Genomic DNA, 19,163 nt, shown 5'->3' with positions numbered 1-19,163 from the left:
AGAGAGGAGAACAGAATTGGTTGAAATTGTTTTATAATTGCATAATCATTTGTAGGAACTCTGAAGAGAACAAAGAGGTACAAGAAGGAAAATGGAAGATGTGAAAAATTATTATTGTTTGTATCCAGAGAATATAATATTATAACAAACCATAGTTGGATTGAATGATTCAAAGCAGCATGAAATAATATTGACATATTTTCAATTTGAGTTTTAGAAATTTTAGAAACAATGAAAACTTGGAATTCGATTTTTATTGAGACCGTTTTAGAGCCGTATTTCACATTGTTAGTTGGATTATTAATTAAAATGTGAAATACTAACAAAAGGTGGCGAACGGTGGGATATGAAGCAAACTCCAGCAACCTTTAGAGCAGCTCTCGAGGAACGGGAGCTTACGTTAATTAAATTAAGGAGTACTTCGACTAAGGCCAACTAGGTAAGTGGCCTTACTATAGGATAGGCTAAAAATTGTATGAGTTACGATGTTGTATGAACTATGTTGTACGATGCGGTATATGAGTTATGATGATGTATGAGTTATGATGATGTGTGGGTTATGATACCTGATGATGTGCTCAGTATATATATATTTTGATGAATGTCGTACTTGATATGTTTGATGCACTTTGTGGCAATATGATGAGTATGATGATTGCGTGACGTTTATCTTAATATGATGATGTTTTCCATATTGAGCATGCTATATGATGATGAGTGCCATACTGCATCATGTCGTTAGATCGACATAGGACACAACCCTAAGAGCGTGAAAATGATATTAATATAAATATCCACCAGTATGTGTTACCTAGAGTAACAAAGAGATGAGACTAGAGGGTTGTGTCAGAAGAGACATTATGATGGATTTAGAGGGACCTCATGCATATTGTATGTTCATAAGCATAGGGCTACTTCCCCTAGAGATGATGAGTGCAGACGCACCGTATGATGAGCGCGTATGCGCACAGGTGCGAAAACACACAGATGAGGGTGTTCATGAGGTGCATAACACTATGGGGTTCTGCTGACCTCCGGACGTCGCTACAGATTAGCTTGACCAGAGGGTCCAGGGGGTGTGCGAGTGCCCTGAGGATTCACACTCGCACGTGTGAGTCGTGTGTAGGGAAGTACTACGCATCCAATTTGTCCGAGACTGGAGGCCACCCCTAAGATGATTAGAGATAGGTCCCTAAATCATGATTGCATGTGTTTGCATTTGCATGGCCCCCTATAGTGGGGCCACTTACTGAGTATTCTTTAAAATACTCAGGTCGTGTGCCACATCATTTTTCAGGTAAAGGCAAGGCGCACTTGTACGGAGGACGGTGGCATCGCGAGCAGAGACTGTGGCACGTGCATAGGGTAGACTCATATTTAAATTTCTAGTCTTAAGTTAGAATAGGTTGTTTTGCATTTCATTGTTTTAAATTATTTTGTATTTGTTTTTGTTTTCTCTAAATTTCAGTATTTCATATTTAAACACGTAAGACCATGGCTGTGTTTTCCAGAGAAGAAGTTGTTTTAAACGTTTTTTTTTTGAAGTTTACATTATCAATTATGTTCATGTAAGAGTTATATTTCCATATTATAGATGAGCATGAGACGTTAGTAGCGACTCTGAGTATGTGGAAATTTAGGGTCGTTACATCCATGATATGTGTGTGATACAACGTGGCTATGAGATGATACGTGAATGTTATGACGCGTGTTCTGATGATGTACTAAACATATGATAAATTTTATGGTATAACACGTTTGAAGATACAAATGCAAGAAATTAGTAATACTTCCTCTCTTTTGGCTACCTACCCCAATTCTAGTAGATTTTTGGAGTCAAAATCATGACATGAAACCGATTAAAAATTTCACCCTAACCCAATGCAAATTGAATGCACTAGTAAATCATATGGATCTACAAACGACTTACTGTATTTGATTTGTGGCCAAGCTAGAGTTCGAGAATTTGGGAACTTTCATTGTAAACATTGTCAAATAAGCTAGAGTTTAAGAATTTGGGAACTTTTCTCTTACCACACAAACCTAAAGTAGTCTTCTTCTCTTTCCTTATTCAATCACTAAAAGTTCCTAAATGGAACTTCGTACTTTATATATCTATCCAAATTAATTAGTTTGAAGATGTAATTTATGTTTAAAAATTTTGAAAATTAAATGGATTAAAATTGAACCTTTACCTCAAAAAAAAAAAGATAACGAGAGTTCATAAAATTATTTATTGAAATTGCATGAAAGTCAATCTGCATCATTTCCAATGATACATTAACTGGAATCTATTGAGAGATCCAAAATACAAGTAAATACCTTCCTCTCGACCTGCCCAAGTGCAATTATTATCATCACATTGATCATTAAACCAATTCCCTTTTACTGGCCAAAAAAACATTTCCATTAACTTGTCCATATTTGCTGCTAAAATGGCACCAAATCAACGTAGAAGTCCAAAAATTTTCTTTAAAACTCTAATTGTAATTATCTCCAGTGCGGAGTATGTGCTCACCCAGATCGTCATTTGCTGACTTGCAATGAATAGTTAGAGTTGAAGCATTCATCCCATTTAAAATAGTCACTCTCCATCAGGAGAACGGTAATTGTAACTTAGATTCTGCAAAACAAAACTTCATCATATTGTTTGATGCCAGGGTAACCAACACGATTAAACAGAATATGCTTAGAGACTTCATTTTCTTCTAGAAGATCGTTCACCCTTTTTTACAAATGTAATTGGATTCTATCTCTTATATATACATAAATATAGCCAAAATGAGTAGTACTTAGTTATATTTAAACACAATTAGTTAAAAGTGTTGTGTAAATTTTTGTTATTACAACATATCTTGGATAACAGGGTGGGAGAGTCACCTAAACTTTCTTAATTTTCTCAATTCTCTTGCTGTTAGCTTTGGTAACTGATTTTTTATTTTATTAGTTCCTTTTAGGTAAAGGTTAAAGTTTGACCATTCATTATTTAGATAAGTTCACTTTTAAAATGAAAAAGAAATTAAGAAAATAATGATAAAAGATGGTTAAATATTTTAAAATAAAGTTTCTAGCTTCGAATATTGTGTCATTACTAAAATTATATTTTATTTAAATACATATATTCCCAAATATTATTATAGTCCGTATACAGATTTATTGGTAAAAAAATTTAAAAATATGTTTCTCTAATTTAAACTATAAAGGTGAGATTGAAAATTTAGAATTTTAAAAGTTACCAAATAAAAGTTTTGTTTTAGATATTTTTAAAACTTGCCGGATTAATGCTAAAATCAGTACGACTTCTAAATCTTAAATAACATTCCAGTTCCCCTTGGTGCATGGATTGATAGAATTGAAAAATCCAACGAGTCCAGTTGTCAGAGCTTGGACTCAACGAATCTGCATGTGCACGTTTGACTCCAACTTGATTCATCTTTTATTACTTTACTGATCTTAGCTTCTTTTATATTATTTTATTTAGGTTTTTTTTTTATATATATATTTTAAATTTCTCATACCTCAATAGTTTATACTATTTTTAAACTATTCATTCTTTCTATACTATTTTTAAATACATATATTATAATATGAATAAGTTTATTTTTAATTTTAAGAATATGGTTTTATTGAATATGATTTATACATACATTTAGATTATTTAAATATATATATATAATGTTTAATGTTCATAGCATATACATATATTTGAAAATATATAATGTTCAGTACTCATCTTCCCACTTTTCAAAAGGATTCGTCCTCGTATCAGGAAAATTATCACCTACATAAAAAAGACTCAAGTCAACAACATTGAAAGTAGAACGTACTGAAAATTCTCTGAGAAGATCAATTTTATAGGCGTTGTTATTGATTCTTTTAAGGACTTGATAAGGGTCATCCCCTCTCTGATGTAACTTGGTCTTTCTTTGAGATGGAATTGCTCTTTGCGAAAATGTATCAAAACCCAGTCACTGGGTTGAAAAATAATTTTCTTCCGTTCTTTGTTAATTTTTGAAGCAACCCTTCACCTCTTTGTGCAATACTTTGATCAAATCTACCTTACTTGTAGCTGCTTCACTCACAAAAAATATTAGAAGAATTAGGGGAAGCAAATCAAGAAGTGTAAGTGGAATAAATTCATAAACAACTTCAAAAGAAGAACAATGAGATGTACTATGAATTGCTCTGTTATATGCAAACTCTACAAATGGCAAACTTTCGTCCCAAGACATAATATTCTTGTAAATAATAGCCCATCAGTCTACCCGTCTGAGGAATACATATAGTTGAAAACAACAACTTGGTACCCAACTTACCCTACAATACATTCCAAAAGTGACTTAAAAGTTTAACATCCTTATCTCTAACCACTATTCTTTGGTTTCCATGTAATCTTACTACTTCCATATATAAGAAGCGAGCAACATGCTTTGCATCATCCCTAAATAATTATTCTTGGCTACAAAACTTGTGAACATCGTGCTTCATCTTCGGTCAAAAGAAGCGTTCATTGTGAACATCGTGCTTCATCTTTGGTCAAAAGAAGCGTTCATGCAACATATTATTAGTTTTATTAATCACAAAACGTCCCATTAAGCCACCACCAAATTAGACTAGCTCCAAAGATAAAGTAACAACCCTTATTTTGTTGGGATCGCACAACAACGCAGACGCTCGATCTAAATGAACACAAAGAACAGGATAGAGAAAAGTGCAAGGAGAACTCTGGCTAAAAGGATTTTTTTATTGATGAATTCACGTATGTACAGTAAGAGAGAATTACAGAGAATAGAAAGTACATTTCAAAGCTTCAACGGACGGGATATATATATAGTTCAGTTTACTATATATAGCTTTACCAGATTTAACCATCTACTATATATAGCTATTTACTATATATAGCTTTACCGGATATGGCTTTACTAGATATAACCGTTGACCAAGCTATAAATAAGCAGCAGGCTCCATAACCTAAAAATTCTCCCACTTGGAGACTGATGTAGTCAACCAAGAATTTCATTCTCAAACGACCATGAGCATCTTCATGGTCTTCATGGCACCATATCAATTGAGGCTTTGCATAACCTCAATATTCCAAGATCAACACATTTTGTCAACATGTTTGCTGGATTCTTTGCACCCTCTATCTTCTCCAAACACATCACCATCTTTCATTAACCTGCAAGTGAAATGGTATCGTTTTCTGTGTTTTCTCTTTAAATGATAGACCGGGTTCCTTCGCCAACTGTATGACACTCTGACTATATCTGTAAAGAATATCTTCGTGCTACTTCTTGCCTATTCTTCCAGATAGTCAGTCATCCATATCGTCTTCTTTTCAGCTTCAACTATTGCCACGTACTCAATCTCAGTACAACGCATTTTTGAAGCCTAGACGTCCCATCATCCATGGCTTCCTCCTACTTGGTTGTATCCTTCAACTGTAGGGCCTCATCAAAGGGTTGTGGTTCCCTTTCATCAGCAACAGATAGTGTAATGAAGGCACATACATATCTGGTACTCTGATAGTACAGGATGATCTTATCAGCACAGGTTCAGGTGTCACTTGCTCTACTGCTGGTTCCTCTGCAACAACCTCAGGAGTTTGTTGAGTATCTGCTACATGATCACTTGGTGATTTTCTCCGCAACTCAACCTCAACTCCCACTTGCTTTGTTGCCTTGGAACCTTGCTCTACATTTGGTTCCTCAGCAGTAGTCTCAGGAGTTTCTTGAGTATCTACTACAACATCACTAGGTGAGTTTCCCTGCAACTCAAGCTCAACTCCCACTTGCTTCGTGGTCTTGGAACCTTGCTCCACATATGGTTTCTCAGCAGTAGTCTTAGGAGTTTCATGATTATTTGCTACAACATTACTAAGTGAGTTTTTCTGCAACTCAAGCTCAACTCCTACTTGCTTCGTCGAACCTTGCTCGCTCATTCAATGTTCTGCTCATCCTTTTTGCAATACCATTTTGTCTTTGCCTTACTAGGAATTGTTCTTATTAATCTAATTCTCTCAGCTGTACAAAATGTTATAAACTCTGATTCGTTGTACTCTCCTCCATTGTCAGACCTCAGGTATTTGATCTTCAAACCGGTCTGATTTTCAACTTCAGCTTTCCACTTCTTGAAGGTGGTAAACACATTTGACTTGTGTTTCAGAAAGTAAACCCATACCTTTCTACTGAAGTCATCGATGAAGGTGACGTAGTACCTTGATCCACCAAGAGATGAAACTAGAGATGGTCCCCAGGCGTCTGTATGGACCATTTCCAACTGCACTTTCTTCGGTTCTCTGGCAGCCTTTGTGAAACTAACTCGTTTCTGTTTGCCCATAACACAGCTCTCACAAAGACCCATATCATCAGATTTTAAGCCTTCTAAAGCTCCTTTCGCAGTCAGCATCTTCATTCCTTTGACGCTCATATGTCCATGTCTATTTTACCATAGACTTAAATTGGAAGCACTCTCAGCAGCAGTAGTCATGTTTATACACTTTGCATTAGTGTATAAGGTTTCAGATTTTGTGCCACGTGCAACAACCATGGCACCCTTCACAATCTTCCATGAACTCTTTCAAAACTCTGCTGTATAGCCTGTGCTATCCAACTGACCAATAGAGATCAGGTTCTTCTTGAGACCAAGAATGTATCTGACATCTTGTAATGTCCACTGATTTCCTACTCGAGTTTGTATGGAGACATCTCCCTTCCCTTCAATGTCCAAGGTTTTGTTGTCGGCAAGATACACCTTCCCGAAATTTCCTGATTTGAAATTTCGAAACAATTTCTTACTTGGAGACGAATAGAACAATGCACCTGAATCCAAAATCCAGGATTCAGCTGGGTGTCCACACTAAGGATTAAAACGTCCTCAGTATCTTCTGTTGTATATATAGAATCATCATCATCTTCAAATTTATGATTCTGCTTCTTCTTCATTTTTGTACAATCTGTCTAAAAGTGTCCTTTTCCCCCACAGTTCCAACACGTTACGTTGGGTTTGTTTGGAGATTTTTCTCGGTTCTTTGATTTTGATCTCCCATGTTTGTTTGAGCTCTTTGATTTACTTCTTCCCCTTCGATCGACACTGAGAGCATTGCTTGATGAATCTTCAGTTTTCCGTTTGCGAATACTTTCGCTGAGAACTACATCTCGAATTTCACCAAACTTCAGTTTATCAGATCCTCGAGAACTGCTGATTGCGGCAACAACAGTATCCCATGACTCGGGTAAGGATGACATCAAAATCAACGCTTTAATTTCATCTTCGATATTAATTTCCACCAAACTCAGTTGACTTATGATCATATTGAATTCATTTATATGATCAGCAACAGATCCACCTTCGGACATCTGTAGATTGAACAATCTCAGCATCAAATACACCTTGTTCATAACTGACGATTTTTCATACATATTTGACAGCGCCTTTAATAGATCTGACGTTGTCTTCTCCTTGATAATGTTAAACGCCACGTTTCTGGATAGCGTCAACTGGATCAGCCCCAAGGCTTGTCGATCCTTGAGCTTCCACTATTCCGTGGTCATGGTATCCAGCTTCACCCCCAACAGAGGTTCATGAAGATCTTTCTAGTACAGATAATCTTCAATCTGCACCTTCCAGAAACCAAAATCGGATCCATCGAACTTCTCAATTTCAATCTTTGAACTTTCCATCTTCCCAGATTGTGGTGAATTTTGCCTAGCTCTGATACCAGTTGTTGGGATCGCACAACAACGCACACACTCGATCTAGATGAACACAAAGAACAGGATAGAGAAAAGTGCAAGGAGAACTCTGGCTAAAAGGATTTTTTTTATTGATGACTTCACGTATGTACAGTAAGAGAGAATTACAGAGAATAGAAAGTACATTTCAAAGCTCTACCGGACGGATATATATATAGTTCAGTTTACTATATATAGCTTTACTAGATTTAACCATCTATTATATATAGCTATTTACTATATATAGCTTTACCCGATTTAACTATCTACTATATATAGCTATTTACCATATATAGCTTTACCGGATATAACCGACCAAGCTATAAATAAGCAGCATGCTCCATAACCTAACATGTTTAACCTATTCAAGTGAGTGACTCTATTATTTGCTTGGTTGGATGAATTGTATTGCGTATTATAGCGCATACGTATGACCCTTGAGCATGTCATAATTATGATTGTTATGCTATCCAATGTTGTGTTATGCCATGTTTATAAGCTAGATGATAGTGTGACTATACTATGTTGTAATAATATGTTATTATTGATGATAATCTATGATGTGTTATGTCGTGTCGTGTATATGAAAGATTTTATAAGAATTATGTCTGCATAATTAAGTTATAAATGGAATGGAGGTTTGACTTGCATTATAAATTTATGTCATTATTTTAAGGCATGGGGACCTCGTGAATTTTTGTGTGTCATATGCATCATGATACTTTTCTATTATGATTAGTACAAATATGTACTTTACGACTTACGACAATTATGTTTGTCGTGATGTTACGCAGGCCCTTTCCCTCCATGGTGTCTGAAAGCACATTAGCGAGTGCTAGTCCATTAAGACAGGCCTAGGCGGTACATTGGCCCTCAGTTCGGTCCTTGTGCTTGTGGTTGGGTCATGAGTAGCAAAGTACTATACATCCACCCCTGCGGAAATTGGAAAGCTACCTAAGGCAATGCCATGTTGTTTTTTAAATAATAGAACCTATCATGTCACATGGTAGCTCTCTATGTCAGATACCCGTTAGAAATACTAGCCGTCACGGCAGCATTACGTAAAACATAATGGTAGTTATGCTTCCTAGTGGTGTTCGCGTCCATACCATCGTGAAGGAATGCGGGTATCCCCAAATGCATGAGCACAAATTAATGTATTAGGTCCCAATATTTTTTCATTTATAACATTATTAAATATAACCCACACTATCATTTCATTGACATTCATACCATTTCTCGTATCAGTTATCATATCGTTCATGCTTATATCGGGATTATATTTCATGCTATTTATCGTTCTTCATGTCATTCATATCATTCTATACATGCAATTCACAAGACATAATGTAACATTTTCATACTTTCAACATAATGTTTCATAACGCACAAACTAGCTAAATCTTATTATGCATAAAAATTTACTTTTAATGATTTAAACTATCTATGCCTAATCACGCATAAGTAATTTAAATTCTATTCCAAAAATTGAACTTAAGTCTAATTATGCATAAAAACTTACTCCTGATAATTTAAACTAAGTCTAATTATAAATAAAAACTTACTCCCAATCATTTAAACTAAGCCCAAAACTGCATAGAAACTTAGTCCCAATAATTTAAACTAAGTCCAATAGTGCAGAGAAACTGACTCCTAATAATTTAAACTAGGCCTAACATGCATAAATAATTTAAACTCGATTCAAAAAATTTAACTAGCCAGAAGGTAGTCATACATATTAACTTTGAACACTTTCTTTCTAAAAATTGAAACTAGGAGGAAAGAGTCCGAGCAAAACAACCAAAATTTTAGCCTTGAGCCGTCAGAAAGTGTACTCTCTGACTGGCACAAACCGTTCATTTAGGATGATAAAATGAAGTGGGGGACCTCCCGTTTTTATAGTGGAGGCCAACCCGCCACTTATCAGCTTTAGCAACGTGGCACAAAGTTTCGCTTCTTTTTTTTTTTTTTAATTTTTCGTTCATACATCATACACGTCAAGATGAAACTTTCGTCCTCGAAAGTGTCTTAATATTGAAATTATTTGGGTACTTCTCCTTCATCTATTTCCTCTGTTTCCATATAGTTTCTTCCTTTCGTAGTCTTGTATAGATCATTGTCCTTGTATATGTTTTTTTTTTCTTTTTGTATGAGTATAACAAATAATCTTTAATGATATTTTTTTACTAAAAAAATGTTGTGCCACTTAGTTGGTTTCATATTAGAAAGTTGCAATTGACTATCATTCTTTTTTTTTTTTTTAGGAAAATTGACTTGAGTTCTTTGCATATATCCATTTTATGATATTAACCTTGGCATTTCTCATTATTATACATATTTTCTTTTCGTCCTAATTTGTTACCTTTAAAATGTTAAAACCTAAAATATTACATAATTCTGAAAGGGTTTTGAGTAGAGTGATACCCGAGTAAAAGAGAGTACATGAATGAACCAAGATTATATCCGATAAAGTGACCTAGAGTATAGATGACTAAGAAATGCTTAAAAAGAATTGAAACTTACTACCTATATCAACGAGATGCACTTTCCTTTTTGTTGGCTTAATCATAAGAACTTCGAGATTAAATGTGCTTTTCTTAGAGCAATTTTATGATGGAAGATCTCTTGAGAATTTTCGTAGCAAACATGTGAGTGAGGAAAAGACATGCTGAAAGGATTCATATTTGTCTGTGGAGATAGTTTTCACTCTTAGAAGCAAGAAATAAATAACCTTACAATATTGTTAGGGGAATATTAGGGCCATTAACGGCCAAATCCAAAGTTTGAAAGCTTGCACATGGGTCGATACACGTAGAAACTTGAAACCCGACCAAATTATCAACATCCAAAGAAATATAATTCCCAAAAGATTTTTCACCCTTTGATTATACTAAAATATGCCACAATTTTAAGTCTATAAAGAAACCCCACAACTCACTGCATAATTATTACATGTGAAAGCAAGCAAACATAAAAGAAAAAAATCAAAAAATCAAAAAGTAGGTTTCGTGGAACCAAAATGATTGGGGGAGATTTTACTTCATTTTTCCCAAGGGTGTATCAATTCAAACTTTACCGAATGAAGATTTTTTTATGTTTAAATCCATCATCAAATGCTTCCCAAACGCAGTGTTTAATGTTGCATCGTTCAGAAAGCCAATGCCAGTTCTTTGGCCAAAATACTTGAAACGATGCATGTCCATTCGAACTGTTAAAATTGCACCAATACAAAGTCGTCTGCCAAAAGTTCATTTCAAATATCCAGTGGAATTGGGCTCTTTTGTCCGAAACGCGTTCGTTCAAATCGTCATATTTTGATTTGCAATGAGCATTTAAAACTGAGTTTGTTTGATACTTGTAAATAGTCACTTGCCATTTGCCTTCTGGTAAATGCCAAATTTCCACTACAGCTTGTCTGTTGGAACCTGCAAAACATGTGTTAATAATAATGCTTGATTCCAAAGCAAACAATAAATAATACCGAAGTTGGTTAGAGTCTTCATTTTTACTTAGAATCTCCAGTGGAATTGGGCTCTTTTGTCCAAAACACGTTCGTTCAAATCGTCGTATTTTGACTTGCAATGAGCATTTAAAACTGAGTTTTGTTGATAATTGTAAATAGTCACTTGCCATTTGCCTTCTGGTAAATGCCAAATTTCTACTACAGCTTGTGGTTGGAACCTGCAAAATATGTATTAATAATAATGCTTGATTCCAAAGCAAACAATAGATAATACGTTAGAGTCTTCATTTTTTTAAAAATACTCAAATCCTTTTTGTTGATGTTTAATCATTTGGATTGGGTTCATTGTATAGAAATAAAAAAATAAAAAAAAACAAATAAATAAAAAATACTTGTTTTGAATAAGCGGTTAAAGTTGTTTGAGAACCTTTTTTAGCTGATTTAGATCTCTTGGTGGACAGTTTAAGGTTTTGTTATGATGCTTATAAATCAAATAATTATGTGTGGTATAGTATGGAACATGATATAAGAAAGAGTGGACCTCATATATTCATGATATGTAGATGTACGACATAGACATGTCTAGTAAAGAGTTAACCAATCCATCTTAGAATCATGTACAAAACTCTGATGGATAAATAAGGAGCCATGTGATGAAATTTTATGTAACACAAAAAAAAATAAAGAAAATTAGCTCGAAAAAGAACTAGCTGCCCATGTAAGACCCAAAGGATTCAAGAAAAGAAATTAAGAGAATTAAGCAAGGCTAAGAGACTTAATAAAGTCATTTCTATATCCTTACAAATAATTTTACTAATTTAAGGCCTTTGGACAAAGATTGAAAAGGAAAAAGTAGTGAAAAGGGCAAAAATATCATTTTCTTCAATTACCAAGAATCTTTTTGTATTTTAATTCCTTATATAGAAGAAATTTCAAGATACTCGAGAATGGGAAAAATAACCAGCAACACCAATGGATGAAATATTTTAAGAAAAATTATGGATTTTTCTAGAAAAACAATAGTAAAATATTTCGAATGTGCCAAATTACATAAATACCCTTGAAGTTCCACTTAATTAAAAAACTACAATTAAAGAAAATCTGCAACCACATTTGGTTCGAGAACAGTTAGTAGAAGAAAATCAATTGTATATTCACATCCAACTGATAGATTGAGCTGCAATTTGGATATGTTTAACAAGACTCAAGGTTCTGTAGATCCAATGATTAAAATTGAAAACCAATGTCGGTATCACCCTCGTTGGAGTAGATATTTCTTACACAAATTTTAGAAATGATTAGAAGTCAAACACCTTATCCATTAGGGTATGGGTACTTACACAAATTTTAGAAATGATTAGAAGTCAAACACCTTATCCATTAGGGTATGGGTACTTTTAATTGTATGACTAGACGCATGCAAAATTGAATTTTCAAGAGTTTACTATAAGATTTGTCCAAAACGCGGAGCCCATTAATTATACGATACCCAACTGATATGTAGATCAAATAGGCCAAAGAATGATCGACCGTCAAAAGAAACCATTCAGATAAGTCAAAATTCCATCAATTTCATTACAAATGTCTTTGTTGGATCATAAGTTTTCATATTAATATTTCAAGAAATACTCAACAAAATTTAAAAAAAATTGTTAAAATACTTCATAAAATCATAAATATGAACTTATTATGTTTTTTAGAATAATAATTAAAGAAACTTAATATAGATAAATAAAATAAAATTCGATCACAACTTTTAATTCTTTTAACTTTAATTTTAATCTCCAATAAAACATTCATTTCTACTTTTTCATGTTTTAAAAATTACATAAATCATACATTCATTTCTACTTTTCATGTTTTAAGAATTACATAAATCATACATTCATTTCGTAGAAAGTTAGAGATTCAAAGTTATAAAGAAAAGAAAAAAATAATAATAATTGAGGATTCAAGTTTAACTCTTCAAAAAAGTAACAACGATAATTTCAAAGTTCACTGTCCACAACCTCTTATGAACTCTAAATGTGACACTCAGATTAACCTTTCTTCTGCATAGAGATTACTTGCAGTGACCAACTAAAAATTTTGGTGGCATTATTTCACATCCGGTAAAACTTTTATTTCATATTTGTTAACTTTTATTTTCCTCTTTTTAAATTTTCTTACATTTGTGAAAATAATCATAACATCATATTAACTAACCTTTTATGGTACTCTGAGCTCCAAGGTTCTAGATTCTTAATTGTGATAACATAGATCTTGATCCATGTTCTAGTCCGTAACCTTAGTTCTTAGTTCTTGTTCTAGTCCTTGTCCAGTCTTGTTCTTGGTTCTTGTTCGTATTTATTGTTTTTGCTTCTTATTGTGTTTCTTAAAACACTCACCCTTGGATTTACGGTACAAGACATGAACCTGATAACCTATGTCCAAGATTTCATGCATTCTAAGCAACACAGTCTTAACTTACGTCCAAGGCTACATGTGTTTCAAGACACATCGTCTAAACATGTATCAAGGGCTTAATGAATTCTTTGCGACACAATCTGAAACCTACACCAAAGGATTATTATGTTAAATGCAAGTTGTGTCTTTGCGACACAACTTGTGTCTTCATCTTTGCGACACAATCTGAAACCTACATCAATTGAAGAATCCAAAAATGGATCATTGAGATCATAAATTGTGTCTTCATCTTCTTCCTCTATAATAGAAGGAGAAGATGTCGAACCGACTGATGCGGCCTCTTGAAGAAGCTTTTGAAAATCAGCTTCGGAGGTTGTCTGGGCTAATGCGGCGAGTAGCTTCGACTTTGAATTAAGGAATTCGGAGGTCCTTTTCTTGGATAAAGCCTGAAGGTGGCCATTCTCGGATAGCCAGACCTTTACCACTTTGATGTCTGCGTGGGTATAAGTATATTTATCCCACCATTTGATTTTGATAGTTTTGAAGACCGGTTTCATTTGGTCTTCGGTTTCTTTAATTTGAAAATTCCAAGTTAAAATCCAAGGAATTTGAAAGTATACGCAAAAGCGCATGGTTAATGGAAATGGGATTTTGAATATATTTTGAACGAAATAGTGGAACGATTCTTGTATTGGAACTAGAAATATATCTTTGGTTGATCCAAAGATTTTTCACCATTTGATGAACCAAAATGGTATGAGCATTCTGGCAGAATTGAATAAACCATGAGTGCTCGTAATTTTGATACCAAATGACATTGAACCATGCCATCTGATAGTCTCTGTATGAGTAAGAATGAGGAACAAAGGTTTTGAAAAAGTCTTTTCCGTGTATGGATCTTGATTCCAATACGTCGGGTTCATGACTTTAAATATTTTTAATTTTGAATACTCGATTTTCGAAGGATCATCGCGACTCGAAATATGAGTAATTTCGACAAATTTTGTGTCGACTAGAATGAATTCATAAAATCTTCTGGTTTTATTAAGATCTTCTGGGATATAAAAGAATCCCGATGGATAGGCTTTTTTAACGACTTCGCCGATTTTCGGGTCGTCGTATTCTGGTTCTACCAGAGCTTCTTGTATAGACACAGATTTTTGAAAATAGGTCTTGATTTCAGGAACTGGAGAAAAACGAACGGGAACAACCGCGTTCGAGTAGGTCGAGGGGATAGAAGGTCCCTTTGAAGTGGAAGAGACAGTGGGTCTCAATGGAGTAACGGTAGATTGCCATGTTAAAGAGGCAGAAGGCCTCGTCGGAGTGATAACCTCCACCTGTTTTTGAGAAAGCTTTGCTTTCGATCTGGTCACCAATGTGAAACCAGCATCCATCGCATAGCTGTCGGATGTCATTGGAGTAGGTGTGCTTGAAGAAGCATTGAGCTTCTTCCCTTTTTCGATCACTTTCTTTCCGGTCATTGCTGGGAGAAGGAGATTGGTTAGGGAGAATTTTTCTTTGAGAGTAAGAACTCTCTTGAGAGGTAATCTGCCAAGGGGTTTTCGATCCCTTTTATAGGCAAAATTTGGAAGTCGAAGCAAGATAAAATGGCTTGCCATCTAGCAAAAATTTGTTTAGACACAATATTCTTGATATCTTTTTCTAAAACAAATTTAGATGCCATTGAATCTGTTTTTGATAACAAAGCTTTTGTTAATTAAATCACTTTGAAATTTTTGTACACAAAGTACTATTGAAAGTATTTCTTTCTTTACTGTTGAGTAATTTTTTTTAGTAGAATTCCATATTCCCGAATGAAAACGGACAATGGATTCTTTCTTGTCAAGGGACTGTTTTAGGATTCCTCCATATCCAATATCGGATGCGTCGGTCTCCACTATTAAACTAGCCATTTGGTTTATAAGCGATAAACACGGAATTGACCTGACAAGGGATTTGATTTTTTGGACTGTTTTGGTGTGTCCGTCCAAAGCTTTGGATTCTTTTTGAGCCTCTCAAAAAGGTGGATTGTAGATTGGTCTGATATTTTGAAGGAAATCAGACACATAATTGAGACATCCCAAAAACCTTTGTAGTTGGGTTTTATCTGTAATTTGATCTGGAAAGTTTGAGGCAAACTCAATGGACCTTTGAATGGGTTTAATTAGACCCAAATGAATTTCAAATCCAAGAAAACCGATTTTTGTTTGAAAAAGTTTAATTTTGGGTTTAGACACAACTAAACCGTTTCTTTTGACTGTCGTCAAAAATGTTTGGAGATGCTTAAAATGTTGATAGATGTTTTCAGAAAAAATCAGAACATCGTCAATATAAATAATTGAAAAGTATTGAAAAGGATTGAAAATATCATTCATAATCTTTTGAAATTCGGATGGAGCGTTTTTTAGCCCAAATGGCATAACGTTCCATTCGTATTGTCCGAAAGGGACATTGAAAGTCGTTTTGTACTTGTCTTTTTCTGAAATCTGGATTTGTCAAAATCCTGATTTCATATCAAATTTTGAAAATATTTTTGCATTTGAAATTCTTTGCATTAAATCTAATTTATTTGGAATTGGATATCTAATCCATTCCAAAACCTTATTTAAGGGTTTGTAGTTTATTACCAGTCGCGAGACTCCACGTTCCTTTTCTACCTGGTTGTTGACGTAAAAAGCCGCACATGACCTGGGGCTCTTTGACGGTCTAATAAGACCCTTCTGCAAAAGATCATTGATTTCTGCTTTGCAGAATGTTAGTAATTCTCTATTCATTTGAATAGGTCGGGCCTTCGTAGGAATATTTTTCTCCTCGAAAGTTTTGATATAAGGAAGATCAACTATGTGTTGCTTCCTATTCCAGAAGGCATTAGGGATAGTTGAACAAATTTCCCTTTCTATTTGAGTTTGTAAAGTTTTGATTTTAGACTAGACAGTCTTATTTTGAATCTGTTCTTCTATTCTTTTTAATGAAATTTCTTCTTTTAAAAAAGAAATTTTTTTTTTTTTATAATTTAATACATTTATTGATTGAATAATTGTATTCTTTTGAAGGTTATTTATTTCGCTAATCCTTATGTGGAAAGAAGTTAAATTTTATCTTCTTTCCTAAGGCCATTTTGAATCTGTTCTTCTATTCTTTTTAATGAAATTTCTTCTTTTAAAAAAGAAATTTGTTTTTTTTTTAATTTAATACATTTATTGATTGAATAATTGTATTCTTTTGAAGGTTATTTATTTCGCTAATCCTTATGGGGAAAAAAGTTAAATTTTATCTTCTTTTCTAAGGCCTTTGATTCTAACCCTTTTTAAGTTATTCTAAAAGGATATAATTTTTGTAATGAGAGAAGTACCTAGGATTAATTCTTGTCCTAAGTCTTTTACTAAAAGGAAGAATTTACGAAGCAAATTCCATCATTGCAAACATGAACTTTTGATAGTTTGTAATTAATTTTGAGTTTGTTGTTGTTAGCACCTCTAGGGCCCTTAGTAGTTTTTTCAAAATACTTTGTAGGTATTAGGCCTTCTTGAATGCAATTTTGATCGACTCCAGTATCTATGAGAGCCTTTAGTGTGATTTTGAAATCATAAATTTTTAAGGTAACGAGAGCATACCATTTTTGATATTGAGAAGTGGTGATGGCTCGAATGAAGGAACTTTGAAAATCTTTTTTGTCCAGGTTTGGTTGCGCCGTTTCCTCTTATTCGGGCAGCTTTTCCCGAAGATTGAGAATTTCTTGATGAAGCATATAAGATTCTGACCTAGTTTCAGATCTTAACGCCTGTACCTCTTGTTTGAGATTATTAATCTCTCTTTGTAAATCTTGAGTAGTGAGTTCCCTCGATTTTTCAAATCTTTGGAGAACAGATTAGAGTCTGTAGGGATTTCTTTCTTCCCTTTCAGGTGGCTTAGAGATTGTCATGGCATCCCTAAGTCGTTGAGCAATCTTCTGTTGAATTTCTGAATCTTGAACTTTTTCTACTACTTCGAGTAGAATTTCTTGATCCTTAGTAAGGACATTTATGCATCCTACGCACATCCTTTTTCCTTCTTGTTCTGATTCGTATTATGTGCTAGAATAAGAATCGGATTCTTCTTGGAGTTCGAGGATTTCTCCCTCGCTTGATTGCTCTGAGTCGGTTAGGGTCAGTCGTAATAGCTAATTTTTCAGCTCTATATCCAACTCATTGATCTTTCCTCTAATTGGACACTTATTAGCATAATGTCCTTCCTCTCGACATTTGAAGCAAGTTTTCCTTTTCTTTCCTTTATGGGGTTTTGTAGGAGTATACCTTCTTCTTGAATACGTTGGCTTTTGAGACTGCACGGGTTTATTTCGATATGCTTCTCTAGGCCTGTATGAATGATAAGGTTTTGGATGTGTCTTAACCTTCTTTCGTCTGGAGGTTGAGGGAGCTTCTATCTCCTTGCATCCATATTGATCGCAAAATCTTCCAAGCTCTTTTCTGTTTGATATCGAAGAATTAAGCTTGTTTTGAATCTTTGACTCATTACAAAGTCTGAGTCCTTCTTCTATGATGAAGGATGCTATGGATCTGTATGACAAAGTCTGCCATAGAATTGTTCCATTGTATTTTGTCTTAAGACCATCTTTGATCCTCCTTGAGAAGTGTTTTGGTAGTCCATTGACGAAATTCTCTTTCCAGAATTCCAACGAACTATCTGTTCTAATAAGAACTTTGCTGAAGTATATGTCTTTGTACCACCTGAAATCACCTAAGGTAGGGCATTTCAGATTCATGAGTATTTCGGCAGATCTCTCCTGGTATTTCAGAGGGTCGCCGACGAAGAATTCTATGAGGGTATATGTGAGGGTGTTGACAGCATCCTCTACCCTTTCATGTTGTACTTCGGTCCTAGTTGATGGACCTTCTTCTTTGATGATTTGAGTAGTTGGCCTAACGACATAGTGGTTTAATATCTGTTGGCGAGTTGTTTCGTCGAGATATTTGTCCCACCAGTCTTTGAGTTGCCCGGTAAATCTAGTTACTAAAACTTGAGCTATCTGATGGTCGGATTTATGGTCCTGTAATTTATACGCGCCTGCGACCATCATCATCTCATTGACAACATTCATTATCAGATAGTCAGACAATCCATCGATATTCCATCATAGATTGCTAGACCATCGTAATGAGCTTGAGTTTGCAGTGTCTTTTCTTCGAACTGGATATCCGAAAAAGACGGTTGAGGATACCAGTTTTTCTGATTACTGGTATTATTTTGACTTCTTCTAGAGATCCTTTCAATTCGATTGTAGAAAGGTTCTTCTCTCTCATTTGCACTCTCGTCTTCGGATTCTTGGTTTTCGCCGTCATTGTTAACGACATTGACAGATGAATCTTGAGGCGTCATGGCGGGATTTAGTATCCTGTCCAATTTTTCCTCTATTTTGGCCATTGCAGCCTCTTCTTTTGAAATCCTTTTCGTAAATATTTCGAGATTTTCCGGTCGGAGTATTGGTATTGACTCATCAACCTTTGGTACAGAGCTGCTTGCCTGTTCCTGCTGAGTACCTGATTTCTTTGAGATTTTTCCCT

The 19,163-nt window shown here is 34.6% G+C and overlaps 1 protein-coding gene and 1 long non-coding RNA gene across 2 annotated transcripts; one reads left to right on the top strand and one right to left on the bottom strand.

Moving 5' to 3' along the window:
• The first annotated feature begins 4,590 nt into the window (after window positions 1–4,590).
• LOC111436708 lies at window positions 4,591–8,605 on the top strand. Its single transcript, XR_002709309.1, has 3 exons — window positions 4,591–4,630; window positions 7,724–7,725; window positions 8,528–8,605. It is a non-coding gene; the product is annotated as an uncharacterized LOC111436708 (long non-coding RNA).
• A 9,156-nt stretch (window positions 8,606–17,761) lies between these two features.
• On the bottom strand, window positions 17,762–18,700 carry LOC111436716. Its single transcript, XM_023074432.1, has one exon. It carries the CDS (start codon window positions 18,698–18,700, stop codon window positions 17,762–17,764), a length of 939 nt encoding a protein of 312 aa, XP_022930200.1.
• Between the last annotated feature and the right edge of the window lie 463 nt (window positions 18,701–19,163).

This window comes from Cucurbita moschata, unplaced genomic scaffold (assembly GCF_002738365.1).
Source record: "Cucurbita moschata cultivar Rifu unplaced genomic scaffold, Cmos_1.0 Cmo_Scf00059, whole genome shotgun sequence".
Classification (NCBI taxonomy): domain Eukaryota; kingdom Viridiplantae; phylum Streptophyta; class Magnoliopsida; order Cucurbitales; family Cucurbitaceae; genus Cucurbita; species Cucurbita moschata.
Note: the sequence above shows the minus strand (reverse complement) of the source record. Positions and strands in the feature narration are given on the sequence as shown.